The sequence below is a fragment of the Nelumbo lutea genome, chromosome 2, assembly GCF_056320005.1.
Source record: "Nelumbo lutea isolate HS-2025 chromosome 2, American lotus-T2T, whole genome shotgun sequence".
In the NCBI taxonomy this organism is placed as follows: Eukaryota; Viridiplantae; Streptophyta; class Magnoliopsida; order Proteales; family Nelumbonaceae; genus Nelumbo; species Nelumbo lutea.
The window spans coordinates 56,103,931-56,121,975 of record NC_142685.1 but is presented as its reverse complement, the minus strand read 5'-3'; the positions used below and the strand labels follow the sequence as shown (position 1 = coordinate 56,121,975).

Below are 18,045 nucleotides of genomic sequence, written 5' to 3'. Positions count from 1 at the left end.
TGTTCATCACTTTTGTTTGATCGTTTGCCTACGGGTGCATGATCGATGTGAAGTTCTGTTGAATCCCCATATCTTGGCACCATTCCTAAAACTTGATGTCCTCGAACTGTTTGCGATCGTCGGAGATCAGTACCCGAGGTAATCCGAAGCGACATACTATGTTCTTCCAAAGGAAGGTTATGTACGTTTCGGGCTCTAACTGTTGCAAGAGGTTCAGCTTCTATCTATTTTGTGAAGTAATCTACCACCACCACTAGGAACTTCCTCCCACCTATTGCTGGCAGGAATGGACCCAGGAGATCAATGCTCCATTGTGCAAAGGGCCATGGGTTGGTGAGATACTTGAGGTCGGTGACAGGCTAATGGTGGATATTGGCATGCTTCTGACATTTGTCGCATTTTTTGACGAGCTCAACAACCTCTGCCTTCAACGTTGGTCAGTAGTACCCTTGTCGAAGTGCCTTTTGGGCGAGGGCTCTGCCCCCCAAGTGTCCACCACACAGACCTTCATGAGTGTCGCAAAGTACGAGCTCGGCTTCGGCAAGTTGCAAGCAACGTAGGTAGGGGAGCGTGTAGGACCGTCGGTACAACTGTTCGTCTATTATGACATATTTGGTTGCCTGGCGCTGCACCCTCCTGGCTACATTGCGGTCCGCAGGGAGGGTTCCATCTAGCAAGAAGTTCACGAGTGGGTCGATCCAGCTCGGCTCTACTTCAAGGACGGGAGTGACCTCCTCTGCTCCACCGAGAATGCTAGGCCGAGGTAAGCCCTCTATGTACACGATTCTCATGGCGTTGTGACTGATGCTGGCTAACTGGGACAGGGCGTCGGTCTCAGTGTTCTCTAACCTCGGGATTTGCTTAATGAAGTGTGAATGGAAGTTGAGCAGAGCCTCCTCTACTTTTGCTAAGTAGGTGATCATAGTTAGCTCGCGTGCTTCGTATTCATCCGTAACCTGGTTGACCACAAGCTGAGAATCGCTGCAGATAACTATGTGTTTTGCTCTTACCTTTTGCACTACGTTCAGTCCAGCTATCAATGCCTCGTACTCCGCCTCATTGTTGGATCCCACGAACTCAAAGCATAGTGCATATTCCAGTTTCGTGCCACTCGGGTTGTGCAGCACTATTTCAGCCCCGCTGCCTTGTTGGTTCGAGGAGCCATCTACGTGAAGGACCCAGGGCTCCTCATCCCAGTTCGCGTTTGGCCTAACTATGAGAGATGCCACCCTAGCTGCTACTTCATGGGGTTCAGACTCTATTGGATTGGGAGCTCCGGGCTCACCCGTATTGGGGATCTCGGGCTCGACCGGCCTAGGGACTTTGGGGTTGAACGTGCACTCGGCGATGAAATATGCTAATGCTTGGGCCTTAATAGCAGTTCGCGGCTTATATTGGAGATCGTACTCGCTGAGCTCGATGGCCCACTTCGTCAGTCAACTGGAAACCTCGGGCTTGAGTAGGACTTGCCTCAGAGGTTTGTCAGTAAAGACGATGACAGTGTGAGCCTAGAAATATGGGCGGAGTTTCTGAGCTACAATTATCAGTGCGAATGCCAGCTTTTCTATCTGCGGGTATCTCGTCTATGCTCCCTATAGAATTTTACTAACATAATAGATGGGTCGTTGGACCCGATCTACTTCTTTTATTAGTATCGAACTGACCACCTCGTCGCTTGCCGAGAGGTACAGTTCTAAGACCTTGCCCTCCTCGGGCTCGGTTAAGACTGGTACACTAGCGAGGTAGTTCTTTAGCTCGTCGAACGCGAGCTGGAAATCTCAGGTCCATTTGAACCCTTGGCCTTTGATTGCTTTAAATAAAGGTAGGCAGCGATTGCCGACTTGGATATGAAGCGGCTCAGAGCGGCTATGCGGCCGTTTAGCCTCTAAACCTCTTTTACTTTTCGGGGTGGTCTCATATCTAAGATGGCCTTCATCTTGTCCGGGTTGGCCTCAATACCGTACCGGTTGATGATTTACCCTAAGAACTTTACCAAGGTGACACCGAAGACACACTTGTTTGGGTTTAGTTTCATGCTAAATTGATGCAGAATTTGGAAGATAGAATCTAAGTCTTGTATTAATTCCTGTGAAAACTGTGTTTTGATGACCATGTCATCTACATAACACTCTATTTTTGTGCCAATTAAGGGCTGAAATAGTTTATTCACAAGTCTTTGGAAAGTCGCCCTTGCATTCTTCAGTCTGAAGGGCATGACCTTGTAGCAGTACAGGTCGAACTTGGTTATGAAGTTGGTTTTTTCCTCATCGGACTGGTCCATCCTGATTTGGTTGTAGCCCGAGTAGGCATCCAAGAAGCTTAGCAACTCATGTCCCGAGGTTGCGTCCACTAGGCGGTCAATAAAGGGGAGGGGGAAGCAATCTTTCGGGCAAGCTCGGTTTAGGTCGATGTAGTCGACGCACATGCGCCACTTGTTGTTCGCCTTTTTTACCAGCACTGGGTTGGCTACCCAGCTCGGGTAATGAACCTCCCTTATGAAGTTTGCTGCGAGGAGCTTTTCAATCTCCTCGTCGACCGCCCCCAGCACTCTGGGGCTAAGTTGTGTTTCTTCTGTCTAATGGGTCTGACTATAGGGTCAGTATTAAGTTTGTGAGTTATAAGGCTAGGGTCAATGCCGGGCATATCAGACGCGGACCATGCAAAAATATCTAAATTTTAAAGTAAGAAACTCACCAGTTCGGATGGTAGAGGTTCCTGGGCGGAAGCACCGATCTGTAGCGTCTGAGCTAGGTCTGCAGCCGAAGTTGGGATCGCAACCGTTTCTTCTGTGGGCGCAGCTCGTTCTTCGCCTTTCTCCGTAGGCCGCTCCAGTTCGAGATCGTCGGCCACCTTGGTTTTTCCCTTCAGTGCGGCAACATAACACTTGCGGGACTCAAGCTGGTCGCCCCGCGCTACCCCCACACCGAAGTCTTTAGGGAACTTCATTGCCAAATAGTAGGTGAAGATCATTTCCCGTAGGACATGCGTGATTGGCCACCCTATTTTGGCATTATATGGGGAGGGGGTCACGACCACTAGGAAATCGTGGTTGAGTCTCACCGCACAAGGCCATGTGTCGACTTCCACAGGTACTGTTATTTTCTCGAGGGGCCTGACTTCCTCTCCGCTGAAGCCCACCAGAGGAGTGTTCGCGGACTTCAACTCGTTTCTCTGCAACTGAAGCTGGTCAAACGTTGATTTGAAGAGAATGTCCGCCGAGTTGCCCGAATCGACAAGTATGCGCCTAACTTCGAAGTCGCTGATCCTTAGTTTTATGACAAGCACATCATCGTGAGGGTAGTGGACCCATGTGCATCGTCTTCCGTGAAGAAAATCGGTTCCTCCATTTTCGGCCTCTTCGGAGGGTTCTGCTCTTCTTGGTCATCTTCGCGAGCTGACGCCCGGGTTGCCGCCGAAGTGAAACCTGCTACCACTGAACCTCCCACTATGACGTGGATGGTTCCCCGAACTTGCCTCTCTTCCGGAGGCTGTTTTTGCGACAGTTCGGCTACCCTGCTGTTTTTGCGACAGTTCGGCCACCCCGATCTGTCTTATTATTATTATTATTATTATTATTATTATTATTATTATTAATGTGTTGTACAAAATTTCTCAAGTACCCGCGACGGATGAGTCCCTTTATCTCGTCTTGGAGATTTTTACACTGTTTGGTACTATGACCGTGATCTCTATGGAAAGTGCAGTACAAGCTTTTGTTTCTCTCGTTTGGGTTCCCTTTTAGGCGAGGTGGTCATTTTACGTATGGGGCGTATTTGATCGTCATCAAGATCTCAGCCCGCCTCATGTTTAAGGGTGTGTAGTCCGTCCGAGCTACTAAGGGAGCTCGGAACGGCTGGCTCGGCTTCGCCTCTTGGGCTGGGTTTTTCCTTCTGTCATCTGGGTTGGAGGACTCACCTTCCCTCTTCCTTTTCTCGATACCGCTTTCGGTCCTTTGATTGATCTCTTCCTCTGTTCTCATGAACTTATCCGCGAGCTTGAGGAATTCGGCTATGGTCGCGGGCTGACTAGCTACCATGTGCCATTTGAACTCCTTGTGTGTTACTCCTCTCTTGGTCGCCGCGAGCTGGACCACTGGGTCCAATCGCGGTATCTACAAGCACGCGTCATTGAACCGCTTAATGTAGCCCCAGATGGACTCTCCTTCCCTCTGGGCTACTCCGAAGATGCTTTCCTCGGTTTTAGGGCACCGCTTGCTGGTAACGAAGTGTGCGGTGAAGACTTGCACGAACTAGGTCCAGCTTCTTATTGACCCGGGGGCCAGGTTCCTGTACCAGGTGCGGGCCACCCCCCTGAAGATGGTGGTGAAGGCCACGCACATGCATGATTCACTGGCCCTTGCTAGGTGCATTTGGGATTGGAAGGCATCGACGTGGTCGTTGGGGTCGAAGGACCCATCATACTTGTCTAAAGGGGGGAGTTTAAAGTCTCTAGGCATGGGGACTGCAATGAGTTCTGATGAGAGGGGGGAAGGAACTGAGAGAATAAGGGCAGCTTTTACCTCGTCCGAGCTTGTCTTTTCTTTATCTCTGAGCTCGGGCAGGACACGGGTGGTAGTTTGACGACTTCGCTGGTGTCTTCGTTGCTGAGTGGGCCTAGTACTGGCGTTGCTGGCCTCTGTGTTGCCGAGCTCGATGGGTCCAGAATGTTGGTAGTCCATCGCTAGGATGCTGAATCGGTTCTCTACGGGCGAGAGCTCAGACTTGGAGTGCCGAGGTACTGACTTCGCGGGCGAGGTTCCCGACCCGCCGGCAAGCTGCGAGGCGGGGGTGGTTGTTCTTTCCCCTCGGTCCGGGGTTGAGGCATGACTCTTGGGGGGGTTCTGAAGTTGGGAGGCTTCTCCTCGGTGATGGCATCCACCCTGAGGGGAGGGCTTAACCGGCTTTGGAGTAGGGTGCCGAGGTGGAAGCTGTGGTTGGTTCAGAGGAGGCAGTTGGGGGAACTGCTGCTGATAGTGATACTGGGAGAGGTGGTGCAGTACGTGGTGCTGCTAGAACTGTTGCATTTGGGCTTGCATTGCCCGCATGCATTGCACCGGGTCATCAAACTGGCTCAGGCTAGTCGCCAGGGGGACAACAGTTGGTTCGGTAAAGGTTGTCTCGACAAGTAGAGGAAGGGGGACATTCACGGCGGGAAGGTTCACTGGCGCCACTGTTCATGGTGCATTTAGGCTGGGTATCCCATCCACCAGAAGAGGGATGGTGAACTGTCCGATGCACACCACTGGGACTTGAAGTTGTTCCCCGGGGGCGTTCATCTCCGTGCTACGTTCGACAATGTGAGAAGAAGCCATGAGTGTTGGGGTTTCTTGGAAAAAAGGGGGTATAATAGTTTTAGAGGGAGGCTTTTAGAAGCGTTTCCCACAGACAACGCCAATTGATGGAGCGCAATCCAGCCGGTCCTAGCTGCCAACAACCTTGCCTCTGACTGATGCAACGAGGTGCCTGAAATGGGGGAGAAAGCGAGTAATCTCCGGGGAAGAACCCGGTGAGAATGCTCTGAACCTCAAGTTAGTGTTTTCTCAAAGGCAAGATAAAACTAGATGGCACAAAGTTATCACATACCTCTTTTCTTGGGGGGAAGGGGGCCTTTTATAACCACTTCGCGCACTCACTCCTAAGCTTCTGTCAGGTCGAGTATGATTACCCATGCGCTTCTGCTAGTTCAGGTGTCATCACCTCTGTTGGGGTAGAACTGCCATTGCTCTCTTTGTCAGAGCCGTCTCTGTAGCTGGAGATGGCGGTGGCAGGTGGCGGTGGCAGGTAGCCGTTGAAGTGCGGCTGTCAAGCATTAGATCCCAAGTCAGTCAGGTGCACCGCCTCAGGATACAGACTCCTTCGGTGTCAGATACGGTACGGTTGTTCAGTTCGGCGTCCTAGAGGTGAAGTGCTAGAGTGGTGTGCTGGGTGAAGTCTTGAATTCGGATGGAGGTGTGGCCCGAACTGCCATGGGGCGGGCTAGTTCGGGTTGTTTCGTAAGGCTCGGGGTCTAAGGGAGAGCTTGGGCTCCTTGTAGAGAGTTCGGACCGCTGGTTCCTCCTTTCAGAATCGGCCGGGTTTTCTTCAGCACCAGTTGGCTTCGGGTTGTAAAAAATCACAAACCGATGGTTTGGATCAGTTTCGATATTCATATGTGAAAATCAAAACCGACCCGAACCGAACCGAACCGACTTAGTAATTAGTAGTTAGTTCATAGTTAGTATTTACAACCTACTTAGATCCTCCTTAACTAAGTTGTCTCTATCCTAGTTACAACCTAATTTAATTTATAGTCTCCTAGTTAGGAATGACATTAATGGCAAGTATTGTAAGACAACTAGACAAGGAATTTTTTTGGAAAAGTTTAAAGAAAGGGATCAAAGGATCCTAGTTTTTATGGTCTTTTACACCAAATAGACAACCAATTACAATTAGAATTAGGTGTCGTTTTTTAATTAGATAAGAAGGTTTCTTGAAATATACAAATTTCATTATTCTTTCTCTAATACAATTTGACTTTCTATTTTCTTGATAACTTCTATTCTAACTTGGTCCGCCCCCTACCAATTTCAGTTTTCTTTCTCTAATAGAATTAGGTGTCATTTTTTTACATCAAATTTCAGTCTTTTTTCTCTAATCTACCAATTTATTACCATGGTTGAACTTAGAGCCGAAACCGACCCAACCCGACTCAAACTGACAAGGTCGGTTTTGCTTAACACAGGGTCGGATTCAGTTTCTATTTCAGGTAACCCGATCAGGTCGGGTTGGTTGAAAAAATCTCAGTAAACCGACCCAACCCGACCTGTGAACAACCCTAGCCTCTACCGACTTGGTGGAATCCTAACTGGTGACTTCGTACACAACTCAGGCACCTCAACAGGGCGGCTAGCATCACCTCGTATAGGGCCAACCTATGGTACCTCGTCATTACTTCTCCAAGGGACCTCGATGTGAGGAGCGACCTCCACGAGGACTTTTCGACCTAATTGAGGTCTAGGTGGTGACCTACGAGATGTGCTCATTGACATCCTCTGCGTGCATCCCATCACTCTCGAGTTTCTCAGAAGTTGGCCCCCGCACTGAATGTTCTAGAGGAAACCGAACAAGGTGGGAATATTGGTCTACGTGCACGGCTACCTCCGAGAACTTCGGACCGGTTAGGCACGACCTCTCGGAGATCTTAAACGTGATGCATGAAACTCACGCCAAACAACGCCTATATATAGGCCTCACCTCTAACCTCAAGGGAGAGGTACGATTTATTGCTTACAAGCTTACTAGCATATTAGCATTCAACTCACACAACTCAGTACTAACTTAAGCAACGGAGTACCCGTGCCGGGTAAAAGCAATCCGAGCACTCTGACATTGTTTCCTTACATGCCTCTCTAGAGAACTACATGGCTCAGCAATCAACCTAACTCAGCACCCGAAGAGCCTCCTAATTCAGCCCATTCAGTTCGACATCCAAACCATCTTCCAATAGGAAATTCTCTATCACGACATCCAAGCCACTAGACAACAAGGAAGTGCCACTATGTACATCATCAAATCCCATGTCTCTACTACAACCTGCATCCAAATGCATCCAAAGGCGTTAGCAACTGAACCAATTAACCCATTCTATCAAAAGTTCAAGAAAAAATGAAATAGAGAAATTTACTTATGATCCATAGTAATCACAAAATCTAAAATCTCTATTACTATCTTGACACCTAACACAGCCCTTCCTTTGAATTTGAGACGCGTGGTAGGTTCATAATTCAGCCCCTCCCCCCTCACATGTCACAAAAAAAAGAAAGGAAAATATAAATAAATAAAGAAGAAAAAGACATGCATCACGCCAATAATTATACTTGCCCTTCAGCCACAAGCCAAAGCCATCTTAAATTTAAATAATGGTTCTTAAAATAATAGCTAACATATTTTAATGTTTCGACAAACCACTTATCTCTCTCTCCCTCAAATTCATTTGCTTGGCATAGAAAGTCTAACGGCATTTTACAATGTCAACCGACCGGTTGGGAGGTTCATCATTCCATATATCATCTAAAAAAAAGTAAAAACAGAAGGCTCTGTTTGGTTAGACAAAAAAAAGTAGGGAAAGGTTTTCTTTCAAACCAAACACAGCCTAGGGTCTGTTGGTTTATCAGAATAGTGGTCTGTTTGGTTGAGTAGAATGGCCATTCTGGCCGCCTCCTTGAGATTGCAGAAAAAAACAAATGACTTGCAAATAACCCAAACCCTGTTTTTCTTTATCCGATACCAATCCTCCTTAGGAATGATGCATATCTACTGAAATCTAACTTGGATTGCCGACCAACCCAAAGCCTTGAGCTGTTGAGCAATAAGCCTTTATTCTACAACCATAAATGGCAATGCCAAGTCAAAAGCCCTAATGGGTCTGGATCTGCTATTAACAATACATTATCAACTCAGATTTCAGTTGCACAACCCAAAATGTTTTCATTGAGGAGACTGTAATTTTGAGATCACGTTAATGTTTTAGGTGTGCAGTTAATAGATCATGTTTTAGTGTCTCATCGGTAATAGATTCATATTCATATTAGGGTTATTGGACAATATGGTTGGTTTTATTTTTGAAAACAGAAAGAAATACAATAATTTTGATGATATATCACTTGTTTGTTTTTTTAAACAAAACCAAACATGTTGTCAAATACTCCCTTAATGAGCCGATTAGTATCATTTTCCAAAGCCCACACCCAGCAATGGAACATGATTCTTTTCTTCATGAAACCTAAATACATGAACATATGATAAAAGTGAGTGTTATCTTCATGCCCTAGGCTAGTGGCCAACTTGGTTTCTTGGAGAATCTCTTACATCGGCTGTATCATAGAGGTTGCCCCCCTCTAAGCACAGGGTGATTATCTATATCCAATGTAAAATTAACAATCTCAATCACCATGGGAAATGGGTGAAATCTCGTAAATTTAAAACCATTAAAGATGATGGTGTCTGAAATCAATGCAAAGGAAAATGATAGTTAGACATGCATACAAAAGGGCGGGGGGTTGGTAATTTAAAATTTCTTCAACTAAACCAAAAACAAAAATACTACAACAAAAGACAAAAAAAAACAATAATAGAACAAATACCAAGCCAAATTAAGACAAAAACTAACTACCAGAATTGTCTCCACACTGATTCAGATCTGATTATTTAAAGCTTAAATCAAAATATGATCCAGGTGTTGGGTTGGATTCAATCTGAGTTTATTATTTTTAAAATAAAGAAAGAATCTGTTATAGTTTGAATTTGGACAACAAATAAGAGAATTGAGGAGTTGGAAATCGGATGAGCCGAACTGATTTCAAAAGCACCTATAAAAGAGATGAAGTGAACGAGGTATCCTGAGCTTTTCAATGCTCAGTAAATGAACAAGGATGTTGTTAGACTGATCCCAGGCAGCTGATCGACAAGGAAAACAAAGGACGAGGTGAGAACAGGAATAAAGATATGGTATGTTATATGTATACTTTTTTTTTTTTTTGAAATGACTTGTCCATTTATAAAAGAGGTGCTATACTCGTTGAGGAATCCAAATTCTGTTAGGAAATGGCTTGGAGACACAATCACAAGTTTGGTTGCAATGCAAATAAATTTGTATATGGCTTGGAGAAACAATCTCAAGTTTTTTCGTTGTTGTCCTTAAGGCTGTGTTTGGTTGCAATGCAAATAAATTTGTATTGATGCAAAATTATGGCAATGCAAATGGTTCGATTTTAAATTCTGACTTATTTTTGTTTCAAATTTTAGCTTATTTTATTTGATTGCATTATAAATGAAATAAATTAAGACATGAAGTAGATAAAATCCAAAACAAAATTAAATGAGAATTTGCATTTTTTTTCATTTACTCTCCCATATATTTGTACTAGTGCAAATAAAATTGCATAGCAACCAAATACAGCCTAACGGAATTTAGATGCACTAGAGGCGTTTGAACAATCTAGTTGATTATTCCATTCATACATGGCGGTTCGAGACCGGACATTATGAATTGGTTTCATCAAAATTAAACAATTAAAAACTAATCCCTTTTAACCTATACATAAAAAATGCATTTGTATAAATATATAGAAAAATTCCTGATCAATACCCTATACTTTGGCTCGAGTGACAATTTGGTCCCTGAACTTTAAAATGCGACAATCTAGTACTCGAGCTTTTGAAACGCGACAATCTAGTACTTGCCATTAATGGACCGTCAGTTATGTATATCACATGACCTCACGTGCAATTTAAGACTTTTGAAAATGCCAAAATTATCCTTGAAAATAAAACATAATGTTCATCATCTTCTTCCTCAAGAAGATGAAATAGAGTCCAAGCTCTTTGTCACAAACTCCAAAGCCCTTTGTTGTCATGGTGGTATCTTCTCTTTGGCGAAGCACTATTGATTCTTATTTGCTGAAGTTACAATTCTATGCAAGGTAAGGCTATTCTTTTTCTTTTCTACTTTGATCTAGGATGGTGGGATGATGGGATTGTAGCATAGTGGGCTATTGCTAAACTAGTTCATGAATAACAACTATTAACAATAATGCTTCACTCTTTACTGTGATTGATTAGTTGTTTGAAAATAGTGGCTCGTGCTAGAACAAATCATGCGGTGCCCACAAGCTATCCAACGAACAAGGCCGCTTCGAGTTTGATCTCAGCCACGGATTCCCCTTCCCACTCCAATGCAGTGGATCCACTAGTTACTGGTCTAAGATGTAGATCCCTGCAGAGGCCTTCCAGACTATTCCCACTAAGCCCATGCTGGTTCCATACTTCCATCTATGCTCGACCCCTCTCATGTCTCCGACAAAAACCAACAAAAATGGAGGCAACGAGCCCAATTTATATATATAGTGTCGCTTCTATATTCTCATCTATGACTCTAGATTCTTTGTATATTTTCCTTCTCTCCATTTCCAAACATCGATAACCATCATGCCGGTATTGAAATAACAGGGATCCCGACCTTGAAACATTTGGGAGAAAAATGGGTCAGGCCAGAACTTGTTGATGAAGTAATTAGAGAAGTTGGCATGGTAGTAATCTAGTGCACCAATGACATGGCTACTCAAATCGATTTGTCATAACAGTAGTTAAAGGAAACTTTTCTCTCAGAAATTGCTTTGGTTTTGGTCCAAAGATGATGGAATATTTAGAGGAGAAGAAAGACAAAAGTGTTGTTGCAGGGATACAAAATTTGACGGTTGGTTAAATCGATTTGTCATTACAGTAGTTAAAGGAAACTTTTCTCTCAGAAATTGCTTTGGTTTTGGTCCAAAGATGATGGAATATTTAGAGGAGAAGAAAGACAAAAGTGTTGTTGCAGGGATACAAAATTTGACGGTTGGTTCTAATTTTAGCGAATGGTTGATGAAGAAAGTTAGATGACACTTTAAGGGCATTTGTGTCTTTTCACATGCCACTTAATAACTAATTAACGACAGATACTCGATTGTCACGTTTTGAAAGTTCAAGTACTATATTGTTGCATTTTAAAGTTTAAGGACCAAATTGTAACTCGAGCCAAAGTATAGGGTACTAATCAGAAAATTTCCCCAAATATAAACTACAAAATTTGTTGATCACAAAATACATTGTTATTTAAATGGATGATACCATATGAATACAAAATAATCGATTTAGGTTTTGGACACTGGACATTTCACATTTGAACTCTGTTTTCCATTGACATCCCTCATACTCAGAATTATTTTACCTCATAAATCATATTATTTGGCCATGGGGGTGCTTATGTCATGCATATTCCCACCTATAACCCATTGTCCCTGGTTTCATTTAGGGAAAATTCCATTTTAATACCCTGTACTTTGGGTTTAGTGCCACTTTAGTCCCCAAACTTTAAAATGCCATAATTTAATATTCCAAACTTTCAAAACATATCAATCTAGTAGTTATAATTAACAGTTTGTTAACCCGCTACTAAGTGCCATTTGAAAAGGCATTGGAGTGTTATATAATTCTCTTTTATCAACCATCGAAAGTAGTCAAAAAACAAACAGCACAATGCCGATTTTTTATTTCCACTGCAATTATAAACATTCACAATATCAACAGCCCACATTCTATGGCTCTATGCACCAACGCCAACGCCAGCCCGTGAATTGACATCACCTACCCCGCAAGTACAGGTTAACGATAGTTGATACATTCACACATTTTAAAAGTTCGGGTAAGTGACACTAGGCCTGTACTTGTAGTTGTAGAGGGTAATCCGGAATTTTCCTTTTGTCCCTTTATTTTTCCTGTGAGTGTGGCATTCACTTGTTTCTAGCCAGGAAGGCGGAAAGCTCGGCTCCGGCCAGTGAAAGCGAGGGCGGAGTGGTTTGACTGAGTCAGATGTCCTACGGCATTCAAGTCTATATTTAGAGGCTGTCTGGTATCGGTCGGCCAAGGGACGACGGAGAAACGACTAACGGGAGAAAATCGATGATCCTGCCTTGAGTGGTATTGTCCAGTTGGCCGTTGGTCGTTGTCTATGTGGGTCTACGGATCCCACAAGACTTTTGAGTCTTTTTTCTTCGCTATGTACACACATAAAATTAAAAAAAAGAAAAAAAAAAGATACTCCCTCCCTCCCTCTCTCTCTACCCCCATTTCCTTCATCTCCGCCATTTCTTCCTCCCTGCCATTTCTTCAATTGAAAACCAGAAGTTTTGTTTCTAACCCTAGGTTTGCAGAAGAATGGGCCTTCATTTCTCTGGGCTCAGCTGCAAACCTTTCGAATTTCCGACATTATCAAGCTCTCTCTATTGTTAATCTGCAACAGATCTTCGACTTGCTGAAACTGTCAAAACTTGATGCCATTTAGGGATTTTCAATGCCGCCTGACTTAGAGGATCTTCACAAGCAATGCCACGATTAAATTGTTACCAGAATTTTTTCCAAATCGACCTCATCTCGTTCCAGCAGTATTCAGGTCTTTGTGTTTGTCATCAATTTTCGGGGTTTTGAAATACGAACTACATTGCACGGAGTTCTCAGTGATTGACATGAGCAGAGGGAGGTGGGTTCGATCTATCTTCATTTTTGTCATTGTTGCTTTATGTTCAACTCGACACATTAGCTGCCAAGATGAGGGAGATTCGAACCATTTGGACGATCCTGCGGCGGTTCCATTCCTCTCTGAAGTTATTTACAGTCGGCTTTCGAATTTTACCAGTGTCTTCAGTGCGGAGATTAGCAAACATTTGAGCTTCTGTATAAAGGATACGTGCGTTATTCTCCTCCTGAACTCTACACTCGTCCTTCTTTCTCTTTATCTCAAGATCTTGGTTCTATTCAAGGAAATGTTCTATAGGTAGTTAATTCTGTAACTTTCTTTATTTTTTTTGATAAATTAAAATTCTGTAACTTTCTTTCAGGGATGCAGACTGGAATGGAGCATTCAACTTTACGTCTAATTTGACTTTTCTGGGTGCTTGCCTCAAGAAAACCAAAGGTAGACACTGTTTCCAAATTTCCAAAATATGTCCATCTGATTGCTAGTCTATATCTTCTATCCGTATATTATTGCATTTATATATTTAAAGTGCAAAGTGGAATACAAGATGCGCTCCTTGTTTGTGGCCCTCCACAATGAACTCTGTACTCTGTTGATTTTCCACTTTGCAATTGGAGCCACTACTCTGCTCTTTCTCTTGCCTGCCGGCTCTAGAGAAAGTCTAGAAGCTGCACCAGAACAGAAAGGTGCAGAAAACAGAGATTGGAATTTGAATGTTAGTGGGCAAAATATGACCATACTTTGCTTTTCTTCTTCTTCTTCTTCTTCTTCTTCTCTCTCTCTCTCTCTCTCTCTCTCTCTCTTTTAATCCCTTCCTTCCGTTTGAGCAAGTTTGTCATATCTATTATCTCCTTTCTGATAATAGGCTCAATTTGATCTACAGGAACTCTTAAAAACCGATTGTGTACCGCGGCGGAAATAAAGTTTTACTTCAATGCTTTCTATACACGCGGGGCAAAAAGTACAAACTACTTAAAACCTAACCAGAACTGCAATTTATCTGCATGGGTTTCTGGATGTGAGCCAGGATGGGCTTGTAGTGTTAACGATCAGGATAAGGTTGACCTAAAAAATTCAAAGACTCTGCCTGTCAGAATTAGCGACTGTCAGCCATGCTGCGAGGGTTTCTTCTGCCCTCATGGTATTACGTGCATGATACGTAAGTATTTCTTGGTCCCCAGTATTTTCTTTTCCTCTGTGATGAAAAAAGGGCCGTTGCCAAATGTGGTCTCTACTATCTGGGGTCATGGGAGGGGTGGATTGGTTACGGACCTAACCTTCTGCATTTTTCACAGGGTGGTTGCTCTCAGACTCAAACCCAAACTCTACTGGTTGTCAGCTCAAGATTTTACCATTACACCAAGCAATTGCCCCTTCATATGCTGATAAAAATCAGAAAAACAAATAGAAATTAAACCAGAATAGAAGGTTCAGAAGAGGGAAGAATAGAAGAATAAGAATGAAAGGAAGAAGACAGTTATACCCCTATTTTTTTGTAATATCGAATGAGTAGAAAATGATAATCATACCCCTCGTCACAATGAGTATCTCTAGTGATGATATACTGGACTACCCAGGTGTGGACCCCCCTCATCCCATGGAGTAGTCACCACATTGGCATTTCTGCCCTTATTATTTTTATTCCTGGATCTAGCTAGCTTGAGATGTGTATGTAGCTCCAAAGAACGTATTGGGTTTGTTAAAAAAATCACAGGCTGCGTCTTTCTTTTCTTCCAAACCTTGATCAACTAACATAGTAGGTGATAACTTGAACATTGGCACTACAAATGATATTTCAAACCAGTTGAGGGGTATAATTAAATAATCTCCATCCTTAAAGGATGTATTTATTAAGAGGAAAGAAGGTATTATTTCAACCTAGAAAAAGGGCAAAAGGTATGTACGATTATAGAAATGCCCTTTTGGAAGAAGAACTACCTATCTTTGGGTGGTAGAATCACTTCGATTAAGGCCACCTTGTCTAGCTTGCCAGTATACTATCTTTTTATTTGCAAGATTCCAAAGAAAGTAAGAAAAGTCTTGGAAAAATTGATGAGAGGTTTCTTGTGGGAACCAGGGGAAGACAAGGAAGACCATAGGGTGAAGTAGGAAATAGTGTCTAGGAGTAGGGGCAATGGAGGCTTGGGATTAGGCAACATTCGGAAGAGAAATGAAACTTTCCTGGGTAAGTGGTTGTGTTGGCTAGCAAGAGAAAGAGACAAGTTGTGGGGTAAGGTAATACTGAGCATTCATGGGCAGGTAGATGATGGCTGGGACTCTGGGGTTTTGGTAAGGGCTACTAGTACCTCTCCTTGGCGATCCATACATGTCATTCTTCCCTCTAGGAACTAGGTGAAATTCTGGGATCATCTTTGGGTGGGTGATGTGCCTTTGAAAGACCAGTTCCCCTCCTTATTCTCTCTTTCATGATAGATGGGAAAATTGTCTAATTTTTTGGTCCCTTTTGAGTCAAACTTCGGCTTCAATTGAGATTTGGGTTTTAGAAGAGGCATCAGGGATTCAGAACATGGAAATGTTTTAGGGTTAATTCAGGTTTTGAATGAGGTGGTTTTGGACCTTTGAAAAAGGGATATAGTAGAATTTGTACCTTATCTCCCTCCAGTGTTTTTTCTTGTGCATCTTTCTTTAAGTCTTTGGTGCAATCTGCCAATTCCATTGCCGAAACTAGTGGATCTTGGAAAGATGTAATACTTGTGACTTACTCCAAAGAAAAAGGCCTAATTGGTGCTTGTCCCCAAACTAGTGCATCTTGTGCAAGGCTAATGGTGATAGCCCTTACCACTTATTAATCGCTTGCCTGTTTGGTTCTGTTATTTGGGAGTGGTTTATGGCTTTATTTGGTTACAGGTGAACCCCTCCAAGTATACACAAGGGTTGTGTTAGTGTAGGGGTATTTATGTCTTTGTACTTATGTTGAGGTTGCTGATTTGTAATTTTATATTAGAACTAGTGTCCCTCACTTAAATAAGGGCACATGTGTCTTTTCCATTATATTAATAATATAAAAACATGTCTGGCCGAATGGGAGAGTTACTTTTTCCCTAATTCGAACCAAACTTTTCTTCTCTCTTTTTCTCCTTTCTCTCTCTCATTCTTCCCTCTTTCTTCCCTAACTCGGATCTGCCCAGATTTCTGTTCTTTGCGCACTCAATATAGGGTTTTCCCTTGATTTCTCTGCCATCGATTGGAGATAAGGGAAAGGGCTGAAAAGGAGTGGTCGCCCTCTTCCCTTGGAGGTTTCTATGCCTCCAGTTGTGTCTTATGTCGTCGGTTGCTGTGGTTTCTAAGAAGCCCTCCTCTAATCGATGAAGAGAAGAGGGCTGATCCGTGTGGTGCAGTGAGTGTCTTGTGTGGACTGATTTTCTTCTTGTGTGGTTTGTCTTTCAAGTGATGAGGTAAGAGATTTCTATGCATATTTTCTGTTATGAATCAAATAGGAATTATGTTTCAGATCGTATGATGGAATTTCATACTGTAGTGTGCTAGGGTTTATGTTGTTTTTCGTGTGATTCGAAGGAGGAGTGGTGCTCATATAGTGGTGAGATTTCAGGTATTCGTAGGGTAGGGTTTGTGGTGTAAAGAGTGCAATCTTCAGCAATAACAAGTGTTGAAACCAGTGTGATCAAACAGTGTGCCGAATTTAGTGATAACAGAATTCAGCAATGGGAGATAACAGTTATAGCAAATCTAATGTGATGATACTACTGACTAATTGAATGTTCAAATGACCTCCATTAAACTGAATGGAGAGAATTATGTACCTTGGGCTAAATCTGTAGAAGTTTTTCTGAAGGTAAAGAAGAAGGTGAAACACATAAGGGAGGAGAAACCCTCCACTGATTCTCATGAGTATGAAGACTGGGAACAAGAGGATGCACAAATTATCACGTGGTTATGGAATAGTATGGAACCCAAGATTAGTGTAAATTTCATGTTTCTTGACACTGCCAAAGATGTGTGGGACCATGCTAAGAAGTTGTATTCTTGTCAAGACAATACAACCATAGTATATCAGCTGTATTAGGAATACTTTAATATGTAACAGGGTAATCAGAGTCTTGAGGAGTACTATGCTAGTATGAGAAACATCTGTAATGAGTTGAATGTTTATCACCCCCTCACTTCTGATGTCAAAATTCAGCAACAACAGAGAGAACAACTTGACGTGACTCAATTTTCGGTGGGGCTGAAATCTAAGTATGAACCAGTACTTGCTCATATATTAGGAGGGTCAGTTCTCCCTTCTTTAGAAGAGGTGTTTGCTTGACTTCGGAGGACTTCTATTGGACCTACTAAGAACTCTAATGTTTCAAATAGATCAACCTTTGTAGTGTCAAGGGGCTGTGGTGTTAGAGGTGGAGCTCGAGGAGCTCAATCTGGCTGTGGTGGTAGCAGTGGTCCGGTATATGGCTGGAGTGGTGGTGGTGGACCTATATATAACCGTGGTGGTGGTCGTATTGGAGGTAAGGATTCAGGGGGAGCTCGTGGTAGAGGACGTGGCTCAGGTCCGAGGAGGTGTACTCATTGTGGTATGGATGGACATACCATTAATTATTGCTATGACTTGCATGGTCCACCCTCAACCTGGGCCAATCATGCCATGACTAGTGACACCAGTTCCAGTTTTAGACAGGAGAATCATTCAGCTGATAAGATGCCTCTTACATCCACAGATGGTTTCGGGAAGGAGATGGTGAGTGTTCCCCAGTTAGACCTGTTCATGGGCCGGGTGGCCCGACGGGTCGGCCCGGCCCCCGAACGGGCTTGAACAGGCTTTCTGGCCCGCGGGCTTAACCTCGAGCCAAAAAGCCTGGCCCGCATAAAATTCGAGACGGGCTTGGGCTTTGCCAAAATAGCCTAGCCCCAGCCCGAGCCGGACCTGGCCTGACCTATAGTTAAACCTAAGTGAAAACCGTATGTGATGTTCATTTGAATAAATTTTTTGATTTAAGAAGGTTGTTGATTCACTTGTAG

The 18,045-nt window shown here is 43.4% G+C and overlaps 1 protein-coding gene and 1 pseudogene across 3 annotated transcripts in view; one reads left to right on the top strand and one right to left on the bottom strand.

Annotated features, from left to right (window-relative positions):
• Positions 1-9,332: 9,332 nt before the first annotated feature.
• LOC148870855 (ABC transporter G family member 28-like) overlaps positions 9,333-18,045 on the top strand; it is a 139,195-nt gene continuing 130,482 nt past the window's right edge. The window contains exons 1-4 of one of the 3 annotated variants that reach the window (XM_088973785.1): positions 9,333-9,462; positions 12,859-13,260; positions 13,412-13,488; positions 13,934-14,209. In XM_088973785.1, coding sequence (XP_088829911.1) covers positions 13,040-13,260; positions 13,412-13,488; positions 13,934-14,209 — 574 coding nt within the window. In that variant the 5' untranslated portion in view covers positions 9,333-9,462; positions 12,859-13,039. Of the gene's footprint in view, positions 9,463-12,294; positions 12,495-12,858; positions 13,261-13,411; positions 13,489-13,599; positions 13,766-13,933; positions 14,210-18,045 lie in introns of those variants that run through there. The other 2 variants (XM_088973784.1, XM_088973786.1) reach the window with 2 other exon arrangements.
• On the bottom strand, positions 10,622-11,107 carry LOC148870856 (putative galacturonosyltransferase-like 3 pseudogene; annotated as a pseudogene).